The 22,498-nt window shown below is 43.0% G+C and overlaps 2 protein-coding genes across 3 annotated transcripts in view; both read left to right on the top strand.

Annotated features, from left to right (window-relative positions):
* LOC109873537 (netrin-G2-like) overlaps window positions 1–22,498 on the top strand; it is a 159,139-nt gene that overhangs the window by 120,573 nt on the left and 16,068 nt on the right. Inside the window, exon 6 of the mRNA XM_031809343.1 lies at window positions 21,860–22,027. Coding sequence (XP_031665203.1) covers window positions 21,860–22,027 — 168 coding nt within the window. The remainder of the gene's footprint in view (window positions 1–21,859; window positions 22,028–22,498) is intronic.
* LOC116358285 (cilia- and flagella-associated protein 251) lies at window positions 651–19,830 on the top strand. 2 transcript variants are annotated; one of them, XM_031809346.1, is made up of 6 exons: window positions 651–1,062; window positions 1,193–1,318; window positions 17,964–18,083; window positions 18,212–18,313; window positions 18,499–18,603; window positions 18,765–19,830. In XM_031809346.1, the coding sequence occupies exons 1-6, from the start codon at window positions 807–809 to the stop codon at window positions 18,917–18,919; spliced, it is 864 nt and encodes a 287-aa protein (XP_031665206.1). In that variant the 5' UTR covers window positions 651–806; the 3' UTR covers window positions 18,920–19,830. The 2 variants fall into 2 exon arrangements, with proteins under 2 accessions (XP_031665206.1, XP_031665207.1); XM_031809347.1 differs by having other exon boundaries at window positions 651–1,318.

Below are 22,498 nucleotides of genomic sequence, written 5' to 3' on the forward strand. Positions count from 1 at the left end.
TATTCTTCACCGTAGGGATGGTGCCATGTTTTCTACATATGTGACGATGGCATTCAGGCCAAAGAATTTAATATTGGTATCATCAGACCAGAGAATCTTGTTTCTCATGGTCTGAGTCCTTTAGGTGCCTTTTGGCAAACTCCATGTGCCTTTTACTGAGGATTGGCTTCCATCTGGGCACTGCCATAAAGGTCTGATTGGTGGAGTGCTGCAAAGATGGTTGTCCTTCATAAATACCTTATTTACATAAGTAGCACCTTTCTCCCCCGATTGCTCAGTTTTGCCGAGCGGCCAGCTCTAGGAATAATTTGGTGCCTTGACACAATCTTGTCTCGGAGCTCCATGGACAATTCCTTCAACCTCATGTCTTGGTTTTTGTTCTGACTTGCACTGTCAACTGGGGGACCTTATATAGACAGGTGTGTGCCTTTCCAAATCATGTTCAATCAATTGAATTTACCACGGGTGGACTCCAATCAAGATGTACAAACATCTCAAGGATGATCAATGGAAACAGAATGCACCTGAGCTCAATTTCGAGTGTCATAGCAAAGGGTCTGAATACTTATGTAAATAACGTATTCATGGTGGGGGGGGGGGGTGCAAAAATGTATAAAACCTGCTTTCGCTTTGTCATTTTGGTGTATTGTGTGTAGATAGATCAGGGGGAAAAACAATTCAATCCATTGTAGGCTGTAACTTTAAAAAACGTGGAAAAAGTCAAGGGGTCTGAATATGTTCCAATATTTTCCAGAGGGAAACCATGACGCTGTTTTCCCAAATGCAGATTACATCTTTAAAGGAGAATGTTCCCTATTTACAACTTGTTTCCCACACGCCTTGACAGATTAGTCATTCCTATTTTAGAGGTTAGATACCCCTTAGAGCTCTTTGAAAATAACAATATTTTTGCACATACTTCTTTTGGAGGTTGCAATGTTTTTTGTACAGATGCTAATAGTGAAGTGGCAGAAGATGCAGGAGAGACTGAGATTCCCTCTGAAAAAGAGGGTGAGGAAGAAGAGATGAAGGAGAAAGAGAGTGGGGAAAAGACTGAAGAAGGTATAGCTGGTGTATTGTAGCCGCATTGTGTAGGTCTAGTATGTGGGTACTGTAGTTCTGTAGTACTATGCGTTTGTAGAGAGACATGCATATTCAGACTGTAAAGGACAAAATCTTTCAATGTTCACAGTCACCTCCAAACCTGCTGAAGCAGAGGACAATGCGAAGAGTGATACTCCCTCTATGATAGGACTAAAGAAAGAGGGTGTGGAGGAGAAAGAGGGAATGGAGAAGAAAGAGGAAAAGACTGAAGAAGGTATAGGTCTATTGTGCATTGTGTGTACTGGTAGGTTAATGTGTAGTAGAAGTAAAGTACTTGTAGCTGTGTCATTGTTCATAGACAGACTAAGACACTTACTATAAGGTAGCTACAGTATAGTGCTGATAAATGATGTCTGTTAAGAGTCTGCTTTTTAAATCCCCATGGACCCATCCTTATGGTAAAACTTTAGTGTTGTTTTTCTGTGGGTGAAAAAATAAGAACAAATAGAAAAATATGCACATCCAACTTATCAGGTACAGGACAGAACAATGTATCAAAGACAAAAGTAATGTCCACAACTCTGCTATGCTCCCATGGTGACTTAATCAGATGCACAAAACAGACAGATGCCACTTCTTTATTATTTATTACTTTAGTTTATTTGGTAAATATTTTCTTCTTGAACTGCACTGTTGGTTAAGGGCCTGTAAGTAAGCATTTCACTGTAAAGTCTACACCTGTTGGTTAAGGGCCTGTAAGTAAGCATTTCACTGTAAAGTCTACACCTGTTGGTTAAGGGCCTGTAAGTAAGCATTTCACTGTAAAGTCTACACCTGTTGGTTAAGGGCTTGTAAGTAAGCATTTCACTGTAAGGTCTACACCTGTTGGTTAAGGGCTTGTAAGTAAGCATTTCACGGTAAAGTCTACACCTGTTGGTTAAGGGCTTGTAAGTAAGCATTTCACGGTAAGGTCTACACCTGTTGGTTAAGGGCTTGTAAGTAAGCATTTCACTGTAAAGTCTACACCTGTTGGTTAAGGGCCTGTAAGTAAGCATTTCACTGTAAGGTCTACACCTGTTGGTTAAGGGCTTGTAAGTAAGCATTTCACTGTAAAGTCTACACCTGTTGGTTAAGGGCTTCTAAGTCAGCATTTCACTGTAAAGTCTACACCTGTTGGTTAAGGGCTTGTAAGTAAGCATTTCACTGTAAGGTCTACACCTGTTGGTTAAGGGCTTCTAAGTAAGCATTTCACTGTAAAGTCTACACCTGTTGGGAATGGGCTTCTAAGTCAGCATTTCACTGTAAAGTCTACACCTGTTGGTTAAGGGCTTGTAAGTAAGCATTTCACTGTAAGGTCTACACCTGTTGGTTAAGGGCTTGTAAGTAAGCATTTCACGGTAAAGTCTACACCTGTTGGTTAAGGGCTTGTAAGTAAGCATTTCACGGTAAGGTCTACACCTGTTGGTTAAGGGCTTGTAAGTAAGCATTTCACTGTAAAGTCTACACCTGTTGGTTAAGGGCCTGTAAGTAAGCATTTCACTGTAAGGTCTACACCTGTTGGTTAAGGGCTTGTAAGTAAGCATTTCACTGTAAAGTCTACACCTGTTGGTTAAGGGCTTCTAAGTCAGCATTTCACTGTAAAGTCTACACCTGTTGGTTAAGGGCTTGTAAGTAAGCATTTCACTGTAAGGTCTACACCTGTTGGTTAAGGGCTTCTAAGTAAGCATTTCACTGTAAAGTCTACACCTGTTGGGAATGGGCTTCTAAGTAAGCATTTCACTGTAAAGTCTACACCTGTTGGTTAAGGGCTTGTAAGTCAGCATTTCACTGTAAGGTCTACACCTGTTGGTTAAGGGCTTGTAAGTAAGCATTTCACGGTAAAGTCTACACCTGTTGGTTAAGGGCTTGTAAGTCAGCATTTCACTGTAAGGTCTACACCTGTTGGTTAAGGGCTTGTAAGTAAGCATTTCACGGTAAAGTCTACACCTGTTGGTTAAGGGCTTGTAAGTAAGCATTTCACTGTAAGGTCTACAGCTGTTGGTTAAGGGCTTGTAAGTCAGCATTTCACTGTAAGGTCTACACCTGTTGGTTAAGGGCTTGTAAGTCAGCATTTCACTGTAAGGTCTACACCTGTTGGTTAAGGGCTTGTAAGTAAGCATTTCACGGTAAAGTCTACACCTGTTGGTTAAGGGCTTGTAAGTAAGCATTTCACTGTAAGGTCTACACCTGTTGGTTAAGGGCTTGTAAGTAAGCATTTCACGGTAAAGTCTACACCTGTTGGTTAAGGGCTTGTAAGTCAGCATTTCACTGTAAAGTCTACACCTGTTGGTTAAGGGCTTGTAAGTCAGCATTTCACTGTAAGGTCTACACCTGTTGGTTAAGGGCTTGTAAGTAAGCATTTCACTGTAAAGTCTACACCTGTTGGTTAAGGGCTTGTAAGTCAGCATTTCACTGTAAGGTCTACACCTGTTGGTTAAGGGCTTGTAAGTAAGCATTTCACGGTAAAGTCTACACCTGTTGGTTAAGGGCTTCTAAGTCAGCATTTCACGGTAAGGTCTACACCTGTTGGTTAAGGGCTTGTAAGTAAGCATTTCACGGTAAGGTCTACACCTGTTGGTTAAGGGCTTGTAAGTCAGCATTTCACTGTAAAGTCTACACCTGTTGGTTAAGGGCTTGTAAGTAAGCATTTCACTGTAAGGTCTACACCTGTTGGTTAAGGGCTTGTAAGTAAGCATTTCACTGTAAGGTCTACACCTGTTGGTTAAGGGCTTCTAAGTAAGCATTTCACGGTAAGGTCTACACCTGTTGGTTAAGGGCTTGTAAGTCAGCATTTCACGGTAAGGTCTACACCTGTTGGTTAAGGGCTTCTAAGTAAGCATTTCACGGTAAGGTCTACACCTGTTGGTTAAGGGCTTGTAAGTCAGCATTTCACTGTAAAGTCTACACCTGTTGGTTAAGGGCTTGTAAGTCAGCATTTCACGGTAAGGTCTACACCTGTTGGTTAAGGGCTTCTAAGTAAGCATTTCACGGTAAGGTCTACACCTGTTGGTTAAGGGCTTCTAAGTAAGCATTTCACGGTAAGGTCTACACCTGTTGGTTAAGGGCTTCTAAGTAAGCATTTCACGGTAAGGTCTACACCTGTTGGTTAAGGGCTTCTAAGTAAGCATTTCACTGTAAGGTCTACACCTGTTGGTTAAGGGCTTGTAAGTCAGCATTTCACTGTAAAGTCTACACCTGTTGGTTAAGGGCTTGTAAGTCAGCATTTCACGGTAAGGTCTACACCTGTTGGTTAAGGGCTTGTAAGTAAGCATTTCACGGTAAGGTCTACACCTGTTGGTTAAGGGCTTCTAAGTAAGCATTTCACTGTAAGGTCTACACCTGTTGGTTAAGGGCTTCTAAGTAAGCATTTCACGGTAAGGTCTACACCTGTTGGTTAAGGGCTTCTAAGTAAGCATTTCACGGTAAGGTCTACACCTGTTGGTTAAGGGCTTCTAAGTAAGCATTTCACGGTAAGGTCTACACCTGTTGGTTAAGGGCTTGTAAGTAAGCATTTCACTGTAAGGTCTACACCTGTTGGTTAAGGGCTTCTAAGTCAGCATTTCACTGTAAAGTCTACACCTGTTGGTTAAGGGCTTGTAAGTAAGCATTTCACTGTAAAGTCTACACCTGTTGGTTAAGGGCTTGTAAGTAAGCATTTCACGGTAAAGTCTACACCTGTTGGTTAAGGGCTTGTAAGTAAGCATTTCACGGTAAAGTCTACACCTGTTGGTTAAGGGCTTGTAAGTAAGCATTTCACGGTAAAGTCTACACCTGTTGGTTAAGGGCTTCTAAGTAAGCATTTCACGGTAAAGTCTACACCTGTTGGTTAAGGGCTTCTAAGTAAGCATTTCACGGTAAAGTCTACACCTGTTGGTTAAGGGCTTCTAAGTAAGCATTTCACGGTAAAGTCTACACCTGTTGGTTAAGGGCTTGTAAGTAAGCATTTCACGGTAAAGTCTACACCTGTTGGTTAAGGGCTTCTAAGTAAGCATTTCACGGTAAAGTCTACACCTATTGGTTAAGGGCTTCTAAGTAAGCATTTCACGGTAAAGTCTACACCTGTTGGTTAAGGGCTTCTAAGTAAGCATTTCACGGTAAAGTCTACACCTGTTGGTTAAGGGCTTCTAAGTAAGCATTTCACGGTAAAGTCTACACCTGTTGGTTAAGGGCTTGTAAGTAAGCATTTCACGGTAAAGTCTACACCTGTTGGTTAAGGGCTTCTAAGTAAGCATTTCACGGTAAAGTCTACACCTGTTGGTTAAGGGCTTCTAAGTAAGCATTTCACGGTAAAGTCTACACCTATTGGTTAAGGGCTTGTAAGTAAGCATTTCACGGTAAAGTCTACACCTGTTGGTTAAGGGCTTGTAAGTAAGCATTTCACGGTAAGGTCTACACCTGTTGGTTAAGGGCTTGTAAGTAAGCATTTCACGGTAAAGTCTACACCTGTTGGTTAAGGGCTTGTAAGTAAGCATTTCACGGTAAGGTCTACACCTGTTGGTTAAGGGCTTCTAAGTAAGCATTTCACGGTAAGGTCTACACCTGTTGGTTAAGGGCTTCTAAGTAAGCATTTCACGGTAAGGTCTACACCTGTTGGTTAAGGGCTTCTAAGTAAGCATTTCACGGTAAGGTCTACACCTGTTGGTTAAGGGCTTGTAAGTAAGCATTTCACGGTAAGGTCTACACCTATTGGTTAAGGGCTTCTAAGTAAGCATTTCACGGTAAGGTCTACACCTGTTGGTTAAGGGCTTCTAAGTAAGCATTTCACGGTAAGGTCTACACCTGTTGGTTAAGGGCTTCTAAGTAAGCATTTCACGGTAAGGTCTACACTTGTTGTATTCGACGCCAATGACAAATAAAGCTTGATTTGATTTGACAACGTGTCGATCTGAGTTGGATCTTTATCAGGTCATACACCACTATGAAACACACCTTAACCTCTGGACTAGAGGCATGTAGGCTACAACCGGTCATTGAATACATCCAGTCAAATGAATACGATACATTAACATCAAAATAAATATTACACAGTCGACATATATGGAAAAATATGAATACATTTTGATTAGTTCATTCTTGTCAAGTAATATTGATGTGCAATAGGTTAATAGGTTGTATATTACTCGCCGTACACATCACTGACAAACTGAAATGGTCCACCCACACAGACAGGGTGGTGAAGAAGGAAGCTGAAGAAATTTGGCTTGTCACCTAAAACCCTCACAAACCTTTACAGATGCACAATTGAGAACATCCTGTCGGGCCGCCTGGTACGGCAACTGCACCGCCCACAACCGCAGGGCTCCCCTGAGGGTGGTTGGATCTGCACAACACATCACCGGGGGCAAACTACCTGCCCTCCAGGACTTCTACAGCACTCATTGTTACAGGAAGGCCAAAAAGATCATCAAGGACAACAACCACCCGAGCCACTGTCTGTTCACCCCGCTACCATACATTTGATCTGGCAACCTTTCGGTTACTAGTCCAATGCTCTAAGCACTAGGCTACCTGCCGCCAAGATGTTGTGGAATTGATAGATAACTTGTTAGATATTACTGCACTGTCGGAACTTGAAGCACAAGCATTTAGCTACACTCGCAATAATATCTGCTAACCAATAAAATTTCATTTGATATATCCAAAAGGACTCTCGTCTCAGGAGGAAATTGAGAATATCCCCTTTATGTGACATTTTCACATGTTTCATTCCCAGGTAGCAAAGGTAGGACATGTTGTACTTTGCCTGGGAAAAGTGCACGGCAAGGGGACTTTTGATATTATTATTTCTTAAGCAAATCCTGTGTTATTTGATTCTGGTTTTAAGCGCTCTGAATGTGTTTCCCACGTACGCCAATCCGCATGGACACTTGATCAAATAAATTACGTTTGTGGTGTTGCAGTGTGGCCTTTAATTTGTTTCTCTTTGTCAGTCTCTTTGCCAGTCTCTGAGTTTTAAAAAAAACTGCCATTTGTGAGTAAAGTTGTCCCGAGTGCACAATCCACATAGGGTGAATTCAAAATAAGTGGGACACTTTCTGTATTCTATAACCTTTTTCGACATCTATCCAACATATTAGCCCAACACATGATACATTTCTGAAATCCTCAAGATGTTGATATCAAATGTTGATATCATATTCACATGAGGCATGACACACCCATGTATACACTGAGTCAAAACCATATTTCAGTTTGCTTTTGGCACACTGGAATAGCAGGTTAGATAAACTGGGACACCATTATTCTAGTCCTAATTATACCCCAATTACAATATAATTGACATTTGTGTGATCAGGAAACATCTGACAATTCCAGAAAGGTATCATATGTCATATGTCTGGGGCTCGTCGGATGTGGCAGGGCTTGAAGAATATTACGGACTACAAAGGGAAACCCAGCCGCCAGCTGCCCAGTGGCACGAGCCTACCAGACGAGCTAAATGCCTTTTATGATTGTTTTGAGGCAAGCAACACTGAGCATGCATGAGAGCACCAGCTGTTCCAGAAGACTGTGTGATCAGGCTGTCCATAGCCAATGTGAACAAGACGTTTAAACATGTCAACATTCACAAAGCAACGGGGCCAGACGGATTACCAGGACGTGTACTCGAACCATGCGCGACCAACTGGCAAGTGTCTTCACTGACATTTTCATCTTCTCCCTGACCGAGTCTGTAATACTTACATGTTTCAGACCACTATAGTCCCTGTGCCCAAGCAAGCGAAGGTAACCTGCCTAAATGATTACCGCCCCGTAGCACTCACATTGGTAGCCATAAAGTGCTTTGAAAGGCTGGTCATGGCTCATATCAACACCATCATGCCAGAAACCCTAGACCCACTCCAATTCGCATACCGTCCCAACAGATCTACAGGTGACGCAATCTCAATCGCACTCCACACTGCCCTTTTCCACCTGGACAAAAGGAACACCTATGTGAGAATGCTGTTCATTGACTACAGCTCAGCGTTCAACACCTTAGTTCTCCTCAAAGCTCAACACGTAGCTAAGGACCCTGGGACTAAACACCTCCCTCTGCAACTGGATCCTGGACTTGACGGGCCGCCCCCAGGTGATATGGGTAGGCAACAACACATCTGCCACGCTGATCCTCAACACTGGGGCCCTTCAGGGGTGCGTGTCCCTCCTGTACTCCCTGTTCACCTACAACTGCGTGGCCAAGCACAACTCCAACACCATCATTAAGTGTACTGACGACAACGACACCGACAACGATAAGACAGCCTATAGGGAGGAGGGAGGAGGTCATAGGCTGATAAGAGAGCCTATAGGGAGGAGGAAGGAGACCTGGCATTGTGTTACCAGGACAACAACCTCTCCCTCAATGTAAGCAAGACAAAGGAGTTGATTGTGGACTATAGTAAAAGGTGGGCCGAACGGGCCCCATTAACATCAACGGGGCTGAAGTTAAGCGGGTCGAGAATTTTAAGTTCACCAAAGATTTGGCATGGGTCCTGAGATCCTCAGAAAGGTCTACAGCTGCACCATCGAGAGCATCCTGACCAGTTGCATTACTGCCTGGTTTGGCAACTGTTCGGCATCTGACCGTAAGGCGCTACAGAAGGTAGTGTGTACGGCCCAGTACATCACTGGGTCCAAGCTTCCTAACATCCAGGACCTATATACTAGGTGGTGTCAGAGAAAGGCCCCAAAAAGTGTCCAAGACTGCAGTCACCCAAGTCATAGACTGTTCTCTCTGCTACCGCACGGCAAGCGGTACAGGAGCGCCAAGTCTAGGACCAATAGCTTCTACCCCCAAACCATAAGACTGCTGAACAATTAATCAAATGGCCACCCACACTATTTACATTACATTGACACCCTCCCTCCCCTTATTTTTAAACTGCTACTACTCGTTGTTTATTACCTATGCATAGTAACTTTACAAATGACCTCGACAAACCTGTACCCCCGCACATTGACTTGGTACCGTTACCCCCTGTATATAGCATCATTATTGTTATGTAATTTTCTTGTGTTACTTTTAGATAGTTTTGGGGGGTTCACTTTTGTTTATTTAGTAAATATTTTCTAAAGGTCTACCGTTTCTTAGACTTGCTTTCAATGAGAATTGACACATCCTCTATGCACTTCCTGATAACTCAGTCACCAAGTCAGTGTGTACGTCAATGCTAATATCAGAGGCAACCCGGAAGATATCCCAGTCCGCATAATCAAAACAATCTTGAAGCATAGATTCCAATTGGTCACACCAATGTTGAACAGCCCTTACCACAGGTACTTCCTGCTTACGTTTCTGCCTATAGGAGGAGAAGAGCAGAATGGAGGCATGATCTGGTTTGCTGAAGGGAGGACGGGGCCTTGTGGCCGTCCTGGAAGGGGGAGTAGCAATGGTCAAAAGTTCTCAATTAGAGAGTAGCGCAGTAGCTATGTTGACAAACCTTCGGTAGCGTTTTCCTCAGATTTGCTTTATTGAAATCCCCAGCTACAATAAATACGGCCTTAGGATATGCGGTTTCCAGTTTGCACAAAGTCCATTGTAGTTCCTTGAGAGCCATCATGGTGTCATCTTGAGGGGGAATATCACAGCCATGACGATTACCGAAGATAATTATCTCAGGGGGTAATGCGGACAGCATTTGATGGTGAGCTATTCCAGATCGGGAGAACAAAAAGACTTGAGTTTCTGTACGTTACCACAATCACACCATGAGTTACTCATGAAACATACACCTCCGCCTTTCTTTTTCCCAGGAAGTTCTTTCTTCCTGTCCGTGCGATGTACGGAGAACCCTGCTGACTGTAATGGACAGGGACAGTATATCCAGAGAGAGCAACGTATCCTTGAAATAGAGCATGTTACAGTCCCTGAGGTCTGTCTGGAATGAGATCCTCGCCCTGAGCACGTCTACTTTATTGTTTAGGGACTGAACATTGGCAAGTAATATACTCAGAAGCGGTGGACGGTATGCACGCCTCCTGAGTCGGAATAAAAGCCCACTCCAAATTCCTGTTCTCTGTCGATGTCATCTTGGAGCAGACCCTGGTCTCAGTGGAATTGCCTTGTGAGGTACAAACAAAGGATCAAATTCAGGAAAGTCACATTTTTGGTTGAAAGGCTGGTGAGTGACCGCCGATCAAATATCCCAAAATTAATTTTGGCTGTAGGGAATAATTCAAGAAACGCTCTGAACTAATAATGTAAGGAATAAGACTAGGAGCTAGGAACAGGGTGACGATGTTTGTCAGCGCCATCTTGTCTAAGAACTCATGGAGCATCTCAAGTTCAATGGGAGTCCCAGCAAATAATACCAATATACACTACATCAACAAAGGTATAAGGCTATTTCAGAAACATCGGTTGCTGACAGGTGTATAAAATGGAGCACACCTCCATGCAATCTCCATAGACAAACATTGGCAGTAGACCTTACTGAAGAGCTCAGTGACTTTCAACGTGGCACTGTCATAGGATGCCACCTTTCTAACAAGTCAAATTTCTGCCCTGTTAGAGCGGCCCTGGTCAACTGCTTATATTTTGAAGTGAAATTGTCTAGGAACAACAATGGCTCAGTCGCGAAGTGGTAGACCACACAAGCTCACTGAACAGGACCACGAGTGCTGAAGTGTGTAGCATGTAAAAATCGTCTGTCCTCAATACTGAATACTGAGTTCCAAACTGCCTCCGGAAGTAACATCAACACAAGAACTGTTTGTCTGGAGCTTCATGAAATGGGTTTCCTTGGCCGAGCAGCCGCACACAAGCCTAAGATCAACCTGCACAGTGCCAAGCGTCGGCTGGCAAGCGCCGCCATTGGACTCCGGAGCAGTGGAAACTCGTTCTCTGGAGTGATGAATCACACTTCACCATCCTGGCAGTCCAACTGACAAATCTGGATTTGGCGGATGCCAGGAGAACGCTACCTATGCTACCTGCAAAAAACACTAGATATAGGTAGATGATAGGATAGGATGAAAAATTGTCTGGAGCTGTTTTTCATGGTTCTGGCTCGGCCTCTTAGTTCAAGTGAAAGGAAATCTTAATGCTACAGCATACAATGACATTCTAGACGATTCTGTGCTTCCAACTTTGTGACAACAGTTTTGTGAAGGTCTTTTCCAGTTTCAGCATGACAATGCCCCCGATACACTAAGCAAGGTCCATACAGAAATTGTTTGTTGAGATCGGTGTGGAAGAACTTGACTGGCCTGCACAGAGCCCTGACCTCAACCCAATCAAACACCTTTAAAATTAGCTGGAATGGAGACTGCGAGCCAGGCCTAATCCCCCAAAATCAGTGCCGGACCTTGTTATTGCTCTTGTGACTGAATGGAAGGAAGTCCCAGCAGCAATGTTACAACATCTAGTGGAAAGCCTTCCCTGAAGAGTGGAGGCTGTTATAGCAGAAACGGAGAAGACAACTCCATATTAATGCCCATGATTTTTGAGTAAGATGTTCGGTGTCCGCATACTTTTGATCATGTAGTGTATCATCTACAGTTGATGTCGGAAGTTTACATACACTTAGGTTGGAGTCATTAAAACTAATTTTTCAACCACACCACAAATTTCTTGTTAACAAACTATAGCTTTGGCAAGTCGGTTAGGACCTCTACTTTGTGCATGACACAAGTAATCTTTCCAACAATTGTTTACAGACAGATTATTTCACTTATAATTCAATGCATCACAATTCCAGTGGGTCAGAAGTTCACATACACAAAGTTGACTGTGTCTTTAAGTAGCTTGAAAAATTCCCATTAATAATGAAGCTTTAGAAGCTAATTGACATCCTTTCAGTCAATTGGAGGTGTACCTGTGGATGTATTTCAAGGCCTACCTTCAAACGCAATGCCTCTTTGCTTGACATCATGGGAAAATCAAAAGAAATCAGCCAAAACCTCAGCCAAAGCCTCAAAACCTGAAAAATAATTGTAGACCTCCACAAGTCTGGTTCATCCTTGGGAGCAATTTCCAAATGTCTGAAGGTACCATGTTCATCTGTACAAACAATAGTACTCAAGTATAAACACCATGGGACAACGCAGCCGTCATACCGCTCAGGAAGGAGACGCGTTCTGTCTCCTAGAGATGAACGTACTTTGGTGCGAAAAGTGCAAATCAATCCCAGAACAACAGCAAAGGACATTGTAAAGATGCTGAAGGAAACAGGTACAAAAGTATCTATATCCACAGTAAAAACGAGTCCTATATCGACATAACCTGAAAGGCTGCCCAGCAAGGAAGAAGCCACTGCTCCAAAACCGCCATAAAAAAGCCAGACTACGGTTTGCAACTGCACATGGGGACAAAGATCGTACTTTTTGGAGAAATGTCCTCTGGTCTGATGAAACGAAAATAGAACTGTTTGGCCATAATGACCATCTTTATGTTTGGAGGAAAAAGGGGGAGGCTTGCAAGCTGAAGAACACCATCCCAACCGTGAAGCACAGGGGTGGCAGCATCATGTTGTGGGGTTACTTTGCTGCAGGAGGGACTGATGCACTTCACAAAATAGATGGCATCATGAGGTAGGAAAATTATGTGAATATATTGAAGCAACATCTCAAGACATCAGTCAGGAAGTTAAAGCTTGGTCACAAATGGGTCTTCCAAATGGGCAATGACTCTAAGCATACTTCCAAAGTTGTGGCAAAATGGCTTAAGGACAACAAAGTCAAGATATTGGAGTGGCCATCACAAAGCCCTGACCTCAATCCTAGAAAATGTGTGTGCAGAACTGACAAGCATGTGTGAGCAAGGAGGCCTAGAATCCTGCCTCAGTTACACCAGCTCTGTCAGGAGGAATGGGCCAAAATTGACCCAACTTACTGAGGGAAGCTTGTGGAAGGCTACCCGAAACGCTTGACCCAAGTTAAGCCATTTAAAGGCAATGCTACCAAATACTGTAAACTTCTGACCAACTGGGAATGTGATGAAATAAATAAAAGCTGAAATAAATCATTCTCTCTACTATTATTCGGAAATTTCACATTCTTAAAATAAAGTGGTGATCCTAACTGACCTAAGACAGGGAATGTTTACTTGGATTAAATGTCAGGAATTGTGAAAAACTGAGTGTATTTAAATGTATTTGGCTAAGGTGTATGTAATCTTCCAACTTCAACTGTATATAACGTTGATATAGTTTGATCTTGGATAGAAAGGGATATTGGATATTGGATATTTTGCTCAGGGTTGTGAATGTGTTCATGTTCTAAGAGTCCCATATAATGATTGCCATAATTGGGTGCCATCATACTCCCCATAGTGGTTCCTTTTGTTTGTTGGAAAAAGTCACTTCTAAACATAAAACAGTTATTTGTGAGTACCAGCTCTGCTAAGTCATGAGGAGCTAGGCTGAGAGTCTGAAGAAGGAGCCCAGGGCCTAAGTCTCTGATACATGAGGAGCTAGGCTGAGAGTCTGAAGAAGGAGCCCAGGGCCTAAGTCTCTGATACATGAGGAGCTAGGCTGAGAGTCTGAAGAAGGAGCCCAGGGCCTAAGTCTCTGATACATGAGGAGCTAGGCTGAGAGTCTGAAGAAGGAGCCCAGGGCCTAAGTCTCTGATACATGAGGAGCTAGGCTGAGAGTCTGAAGAAGGAGCCCAGGGCCTAAGTCTCTGATACATGAGGAGCTAGGCTGAGAGTCTGAAGAAGGAGCCCAGGGCCTAAGTCTCTGATACATGAGGAGCTAGGCTGAGAGTCTGAAGAAGGAGCCCAGGGCCTAAGTCTCTGATACATGAGGAGCTAGGCTGAGAGTCTGAAGAAGGAGCCCAGGGCCTAAGTCTCTGATACATGAGGAGCTAGGCTGAGAGTCTGAAGAAGGAGCCCAGGGCCTAAGTCTCTGATACATGAGGAGCTAGGCTGAGAGTCTGAAGAAGGAGCCCAGGGCCTAAGTCTCTGATACATGAGGAGCTAGGCTGAGAGTCTGAAGAAGGAGCCCAGGGCCTAAGTCTCTGATACATGAGGAGCTAGGCTGAGAGTCTGAAGAAGGAGCCCAGGGCCTAAGTCTCTGATACATGAGGAGCTAGGCTGAGAGTCTGAAGAAGGAGCCCAGGGCCTAAGTCTCTGATACATGAGGAGCTAGGCTGAGAGTCTGAAGAAGGAGCCCAGGGCCTAAGTCTCTGATACATGAGGAGCTAGGCTGAGAGTCTGAAGAAGGAGCCCAGGGCCTAAGTCTCTGATACATGAGGAGCTAGGCTGAGAGTCTGAAGAAGGAGCCCAGGGCCTAAGTCTCTGATACATGAGGAGCTAGGCTGAGAGTCTATAGGGCATTGTTCCAAGAAGGAGCTCAGGGCCTCTAGTCTAACTTGGTGGGGTATAGACATGTATAGGTTTTCAAAGTCAAAACAGGCCAGTAGTGTGTTGTCATTGATCTGGGGAATTTTTTTGAGTACATTAATCATGTCACCATAGTCCCCAGTGAAGGAGGGTAAGGAGGAGACACATGGCTTGAGAAATGAGTCAACAAAAGTGGATTTTTTTTTTGTCGGGCTCCCAATTCCGTCAATAATAGGGCGCTATTCTTAGGGATTTTCTCTCTGATATGCAGTAGCGTGAGCTTGTCATTCTTAGGGATTTTCTCTCTGATATGCAGTAGCGTGAGCTTGTCATTCTTAGGGATTTTCTCTCTGATATGCAGTAGCGTGAGCTTGTCATTCTTAGGGATTTTCTCTCTGATATGCAGTAGCGTGAGCTTGTCATTCTTAGGGATTTTCTCTCTGATATGCAGTAGCGTGAGCTTGTCATTCTTAGGGATTTTCTCTCTGATATGCAGTAGCGTGAGCTTGTCATGAATAGAGGCATTTAACTGGGAAGTAAGGTCCAAAGGGAGTTTCTGATACAAAACATTGTCAGACAATTGTCGATTCATCTCTGTCTCATAGTCCACCAGGTACCAATATTGCACTACCTTTATCAGAAGGCTTCACAATGACAGTTAAATATTTGTTCAAATCGCTCAAAGCTTCTCTCTTTGGCCAAGTTACTCAACACCTGGTATTCACATGTTTTACTTGGTCTTCAATATGTTTCCAGTGATGCATTCTTTCTCTGAGGCGTAAAGGTGGATTTACCCCTGAAAATAGCAGATTTGCTACATATTCGTTGTATTGAGTGTAAGTTGATTTCTGATGCCTTCTCATTTTCCATGTAATTTGTGTCAACATTATGGGCATTTCCAATAGACACAGTATCATTTGTAGCAAATCATTTCATCAGTCTTAGAGTTCTGAAAAACGTTTGAAAATCGCCATACTGAAGCGTTAAAGTCAATGTGTTGCTAGTGATATATGAATGATACGCCTTTGCTGAGAGCAGATACAAGGTTCAGATAGGGACTTGCTGGATAGATTTATCACATTCAACTTTTCTGGCTCTGTGTCATGTAGGCCTACCTGCGTTCTCCATAGTAAGTGTTTGCACTTCCCCCACCACATCTTCTTCCGTGGTGAGGGTATGATGTTGGGCCTGTATTTCCCACAGCCTAAAAAATGCCTCTCACCCTGGCTGGGAAGGCTGGAGTTGAAATTGATGTCAAGGGAGGAGTAGGAGGAACCATGTGTAAGGGCATACGGTCCAGAGTGCTCTCTACGCACACCTGCCCTGTGTGAACACCCCAGCAAGATACTTTCTTAGTGATATTCCCAGTGGGAATTGTGTAGGCTTATGTGGGTATTGCACTCAGGACAACTTGATTCACAAATGGCAGGGTTTTTTTCACCCAGAGACTTGCAAAGAGACACAAATTAAAGGCACAATATCCCGCAACACCCCAAACGTCCTCTATTTGATCAAGTGTCCATGCGGATTGGGGAATGTGGGAAAGGCAATCAGAGCGCTAAAAATCACAGAACACAGGAGTTGCATAAGGAATAATGATATCAAAAGTCCCCTTGCTTTGCACTTTTCCCAGGCAAAGCACAACTTGTCCTCTCTTCAATACCTGGGAATTGAACATGTGAAAATGTCACATAGAGGAGGCAATATTGACAATTTCCTCCTGAGACGAGAGTCATTTTGGATACATTTCCTCAACAATAATGTTGAGGATAATCCACCTCTCCAAGAGGTCTAAATGTGGAACTAGATATGTTCTGCTCCCCAGGGGCTGGCTGCATTTTCCCATTTTCCTTATATAATATACAAAATGATTGAGACATTTGTCTCACCTGTTTTTAATCTATTGCACACCCATAAGAATAAGCAAATCAAAATGCATGGATGTTTTTCCATATACAGTGCATTCGGAATGTATTCAGACGTTATAGCCTTATTTTAAAATTTATTAAATCGTTTTTCTCCCCTCATCAATCTACACACAATACCCCATAATGACATCACAATACCCCATAATGATGGAGCAAAAACAGGTTTTTATATATTTTAGCAAATGAAAAAATGTGAAATACCACATTTACATAAGTATTCAGACCCTTTACTCAGTACTTTGTTGAAGCACCTTCAGCAGTGACTACAGCCTCGAGTCTTCTTGGGTAAGCTTGGCACATCTGTATTTGGGGAGTTTTTCCCATTCTTCTCTGCAGATGCTCTCTCAGGTTGGATGGGGAGCATCACTGCACAGCTATTTTCAGGTCTGAGAGTCCTTTAGGTGCCTCCAAGCTGGCTGTCATGTGCCTTTTACTGAAGAGTGGCTTCCACTCTACCATAAAGGCCTGATTGGTGGAATGCTGCAGAGATGGTTGTCCTTCTAGAAGGTTCACCCATCTCGACAGAGGAGCTCTGTCAGAGTGACCATCGGGTTCTTGGTCACCTCCCTGACCAAGCCCCTTGTCCCCGATCTCTCAGTTTGACCGGGTGGCCAGCTCTAGGAAGAGTCTTGGTGGTTCCAAACTTCTTCCATTTAAGAATGAGGGAGACCACCGTGTTCTTGGGGACATTCAATGCTGTGAAGGGTTGTTCCTCGACACTGTCCTGTTTTGAAGCTCTACGTACAATTCCTTTGACCTTGTGGCTTGGATTTTGCTCTGACATGCACTGTCAACTGTGGTACCTTATATAGACAAGTGTGTACCTTTCCAATGTCCAATCAATATAATTTACCACAGGTGGACTCCAATCAAGTTGTAGAAACATCTCAAAGATGATCAATGGAAACAGGATGCACCTGAGCTCAATTTTGAGTCTCATAACAAAGGGTCTGAATACTTATGTAAATAATGTATTTGTGTTTTGAATTTTGAATTTCATTTGCAAACATTTCTGAAAACCTGTTTTCGCTTTGTCGTTATGGGGTATTGTGTGTAGATTGATGAGTCAAATATGTAATTGAATTAAGGCTGTAACGTAACAAAATGTGGAAAACATGAAGGGGTCTGAATACTTTCCAAATGCACTGTATGTATACTGTGTAATATTTATATTAATTAATTTAATTGATCAGATGTAGCCTACATGCCTCTGAGGATATTTATGTAGGTGCATTTACAGTGGTATGACCTGACGAAGATCCAACTCAAATCGATACATTATCTGTTTTGTGCGTCCGATTAAATCATAATGGGAGCAAAAAACGTCAATTAAACGCTGAGTCTCAAATAGCCGCCTGTCCCATTTAATACCTGGGCAACAGCACACATTTCAGCAAATAAACGCCTGTTTGAAATAAACATGATTGGTTTAATGTGTTATTTGTTATTTGTAGCAAGAACCTGCTAGCCATTAGCTGCTAACAGCAGAGAACGGCTAGCTAACAGGCAAGCAAAAAACAGTAAACAACTTCGGGAGTACAAACCCTGAGAAATCTCCCTGTTGTGTTCAGTGATTTAAGCAAATAAACGCCTGGGCTGTTAATTGAAGTTTTGCGGTACCAGAGTTACGGACATAACTTTTTAAGTTTTCTGAGAGTGCTAATGTCTCACTGGTGCTCGCTTCGCAGTCACCCAAAAGCCTGAAGCAGTGGACTCTGGGAAAAGAGAAAAGCCCTCTGGCAAAGATGAGCGGATGGTGGAGAAAGAGGAAAAGAAAGAGATGACAACAGAGAAGGAGAGAAATAAAGGTTATAGCTTGCTAGCTGTGTAAAATGTTACGTTTTTCTAAGTGACCTGTAGTTTGTAGTTCATAGGAGATGAGACGAAGTGAACAAATTCTGACTTCGGTTTTTCGGGCCCTTTCTGACTCTCACAGTTCCCCCCCAACCTGAGGAAGAGGGCCCTGGAGAGAGTGAGAGCCCCTCTGAGGGAGAAGGAAAGAAGGAGGAAGTGGTAAAGCAGGAGATTGAGGCAGAAGGTATCTGTCAAGGTGTAGGATTTGAAAGACTGCATTAGTTAGTCGTTGTATAACTCATTGTGCTCCTTTGAAATAGACTGGATCAATTAGGTACACTAGTATTATGAATGAATGAATGAACAGACGGGAGGATGAACAAACAAAATAACAAATCAATGAATGATGTGATCCTTTGGTGCTCGCAGCCCCTCCAATGCCTGAAGTGGAGGGGACGGGTGGCACACAGGAGACCGGGAAACCCTCTGAGAAAGAGGAGGGGAGGGAGGAGGACACAGGAAAAAAGACTGAAGGTATCTTCTGTGGATGAGCTGTACATGTATAGAGCTAGTGTGTAGTGCTAGTGAGTGTATAGTCGAAGTTGGAGCGTGAAAATGGGAGCAGTCAGACAGCACTAATCAACCTGTAGAGAAATAGATCTCCAATCTCTCATTCTTCCTCTGTGGTGATCCAGAGGAAGTTCGCGAATCACCTGAGTGGGGAAGCTTGGGTCAGGAGACCTTGGAGCCCCCTGAGAGAGAAGAAGAGAAGAAGAAGTGGGAGGAGGAAGAGAGTGAAGAGGAGAGAGAGTATGCAAAAAAGAAAGGTAGAACTTATGCTAGTGTGTAGTGTACACACCCTATAGGCTAGGATCCGGTAGATTGCATCTCTCCCAAGTAGGGTGACCACATGTCCCGGATTGTCCGGTACAGTCCCACATTTGGCCCTTAGTTCCACAACCAAACAATCACGCATTTTATCAACAAATTCAAACACCACTAATTTAGAAAACAGCTAGATTTGTCCTGTATTTCAGTCAGACATTCCAACCTGTCTCTTGCAGTCATGTTGCACTAAAGAAAAAATACTTAAAACACTGACATCAGGCTACATTCCAGCTAAACATAGATAGGACAGATGCCTAACTACTTTGTTCATGCTTCTGACAGCGAGCTACTAATGTAAGTAAATAGTCTTATTAGACTGAAAGATATAAGGTGATTTCGTCAAACTTATGAGACTCTCCATGCTCATTGCTCATTCACCATATTTGCTGCTACTTCACTCAATCCCGTTTTAAAAGTCTCCCTTCCTAACTGTTTTACATTCCCCGAGACCAACCAGAAATGTTTCCTTGGCCAAATATTCCCAGATTTTCATAAAAACAGCCACACACGGTCTCTCGTTTCTGCAAAAGAGTAGGCTAATTAGCTAATTTTGGTGCAGTAGGGATGTAGTGCTGCCGGATCCTGTGATTGTTTAGTAAAGTTAGATCAAAGCTGAATCAATGTCTTTGACGATCACATAATGATTCATTAGTATTATACATAACATAACCAAATATAATTGCATATTATAATGTTACTGATGCACCAAAAACACCACGTTAGTCATTTCTGATTAGTCCCAAAAATATTCTCATGCTTTCAAAACTCAACAGTGGCCGCCACTAAATCAAATGTATTTATAAAGCACTTTTTACATCAGCAGATGTCACAAAGTGCTGTACAGAAACCCAGCCTAAAACCGCAAACAGCAAGCAAGGCAGATGTAGAAGCACGGTGGCTAGGAAGAACCCCACAAAACCTAGGAAGAGACCTAGAGATTATAAGAGTACATGGCCATTAAGGCCAGATTGTTCTTCAAGAAGTTCAAACGTTCATAGATGACCAGCAGGGTCAAATAATAATCACAGTGGTTGTAGAGGGTGCAACAGGTCAGCACCTCAGGAGTAAATATCAGTTGCCTTTCATGCCAAGCGTTCAGTGGTTGAAAAAAATAATAATAATTGAAGAGCTAAATGCATGTTCCCATGAAACCGATTGAGATCCAATGATTGTCATGCAGATGCAGTTTTGACGTTTCACCGGTAAAAGGTGAAGAATGCTGCCAACATTTTGTATTCATGTAGGCTACACTGTCCCACAACATAATTATGTTGTCCCGCATTTGGGTATTTTAAATGTGATCACCTTACTCCCAAGCCATGTCCTTACTATATCTAGATGATGACCAACCCATAGAGATAAAACTAGCTGTACCCAAGTAAGAATATGCAGCTGCAATAGGTAGCCCATAGGCTACATTGTTGTGCTCTAGCATGGGCTGTTTGCATGTTGTGCTGGGTTGCAGATTCAGGTTGGATCCAGGAAACCCTTCTAAAACAATGATTCCTTCATCTCCTGAAGGGATTCTCAAGCTCTTGATCTCAGGAGGAGAGCCCCAGGCCAGACAGTTGTATGGGATCATATATGATGATTTCAAAGGTAAGACGCAGAACAATAGTAGCTAGCAGTGGAGTGACTAGGGATGTGTACAGGAGACTGAAGCATCATCCGGGCATGGAATCTTGTTTAGTAAGTAGACATCAGTTAGTAGTGGAGTAGATTGTAGGGTAGAGAGTTAGTAGAGTAGATAGTGGAGTAGAGAGTTAGTTGAGTAGACTTGAAGACATTTTCACTGTCTGAATGACCAGATCAGTGGCAAAAACCGTGAAAAGATTCCTTTTCTCTGCGTGTCTTTGTTGTCTTCCTTTTCATTGTTTCTTCTGTCTGACTCGATCATCCCTCCTCATCGTGTTGGTGTTGTTTGGCTCACAAGGTAAGCATCTACATGTCTTATTCTCTGTCACTATGTTGTATCCACGGGTCACTATCTAGTCATTGCTAATCACTATTTATCACCATTCAAACAGGTTCATTTGCTCCTTGTCCAACACTTCTCCTAATGTGTGACAGAAATATTATTCATCCCTATTTTGAATGCCAATTAATATAGGCATACGGAATCTTCAAAATAAGAGCCTCTCCCTTGTTACAATATTTTATTTACGGCCTTCCATGAAGTCCCATCTTGACTTTTCCTGCATTTGTGGAACAATGCCCCATTCTCCCTCTCTCCCGTCTGTGGTGTAATTGGGTATTTATATTGAATTACTGAGTAACGTTTCTCACCTGACCCATCTTTTATCACTGAGAGAAGCATTTTATGTGAGCCTGTGCAAGTGTGTGTTCGCGTTTTATTTGACTTCTCAGTTCGCAGTTCTCCCCTCTCAAAACAGCCCATAAATATTTCAGTGTCATCAACCAAACAATAATACATTAATAATGTGATGGCTAATTAAACAGCTAAACGCCAACTTTTTAGTGTGCATTTAAATGTGGATTTGCATAAACATGCCTGGTAAACGCCTCCTTAGAGGACAGCGATGCCTTGCAGCGCACACACACTGCAGCTGAAGTTTAATAAAACCTTAATTAGGTAGAAACCTCAGCAAAGATAATCACAGGAAGGATCTCTCTCTCTTTCTACAATGATGAAAGCACTCATTATCGATTCATTGACTCAGATTGCCTGATGTTAAGATATTTGAAGCGTTCCTAAATTGTTAATATCCTAAACCTACTCTAACTGTTTATTAAAACTGTCTGAGTGGAGTTGGGAAACACTGTCCTATGTCCCACTGTTAATAACACTAACTCTTCTCTCTCCCCTCCAATGTCACTACTGTACTCTAACCATCCCATAACCATTCTCAAACCATTCTTTAACTCTTCTCTCTCCTCTCAGACTGTGAGTGCTACGGCCACTCTAACCGCTGCAGCTACATAGACTACCTGAACATCGTAACGTGTGTCAGCTGCAAGCACAATACAAGAGGACAGAACTGCCAGCACTGCAGACTGGGCTACTTCAGAAATAACTCAGCTGAACTTGATGATGAGGGTGTCTGCATCGGTCAGTCACAGTGTGTGTGTGGGGGGGGGGCATTGTGTAATGTTGATTCACCAAGGCATCATTGATCAACCATGCAGTTTAGAAAGATCAGCATTTCCATCTCCAACCGATACTGCGTGGAAAAAAGAACACCAAAACAGATAAAGACAGTAGAAAAACACTGAGATAAGACTTTACTTTAATATTATTTATTTATTATTCAACTAGTCAGTCAAGAACACATTTTCAATGACGGCCTAGAAACAGTGGGTTAACTGCCTGTTCAGGGGCAGAATGACAGATTTGAACCTTGTCAGCTCCGGGGTTTGAACTTGCAACCTTCCAGTTACTAGTCCAACGCTCTAACCACTAGGCTACCCTGCCACCCCAGGGTAGCCTTGAGTTGACTGTGGACTCTGGAGTTGACTGTGGTGTTGATGTAGTCCATCTGCAGGTGAGCGGAGGGAGGCTGGGGGGGGGGGGCTTGGAGTC

Source organism: Oncorhynchus kisutch, linkage group LG29, assembly GCF_002021735.2.
Source record: "Oncorhynchus kisutch isolate 150728-3 linkage group LG29, Okis_V2, whole genome shotgun sequence".
Lineage (NCBI taxonomy): Eukaryota > Metazoa > Chordata > Actinopteri > Salmoniformes > Salmonidae > Oncorhynchus > Oncorhynchus kisutch.

Coding starts and splice junctions, on each gene's coding strand:
- LOC116358285 (XM_031809346.1), top strand. CDS start 807: ATGTTCCCTATTTACAACTTGTTTCCCACACGCCTTGACAGATTAGTC. Junction 1,063..1,192: donor TGGGGAAAAGACTGAAGAAG/GTATAGCTGGTG, acceptor CAATGTTCACAG/TCACCTCCAAACCTGCTGAA. Junction 18,084..18,211: donor AGAGAAGGAGAGAAATAAAG/GTTATAGCTTGC, acceptor TGACTCTCACAG/TTCCCCCCCAACCTGAGGAA.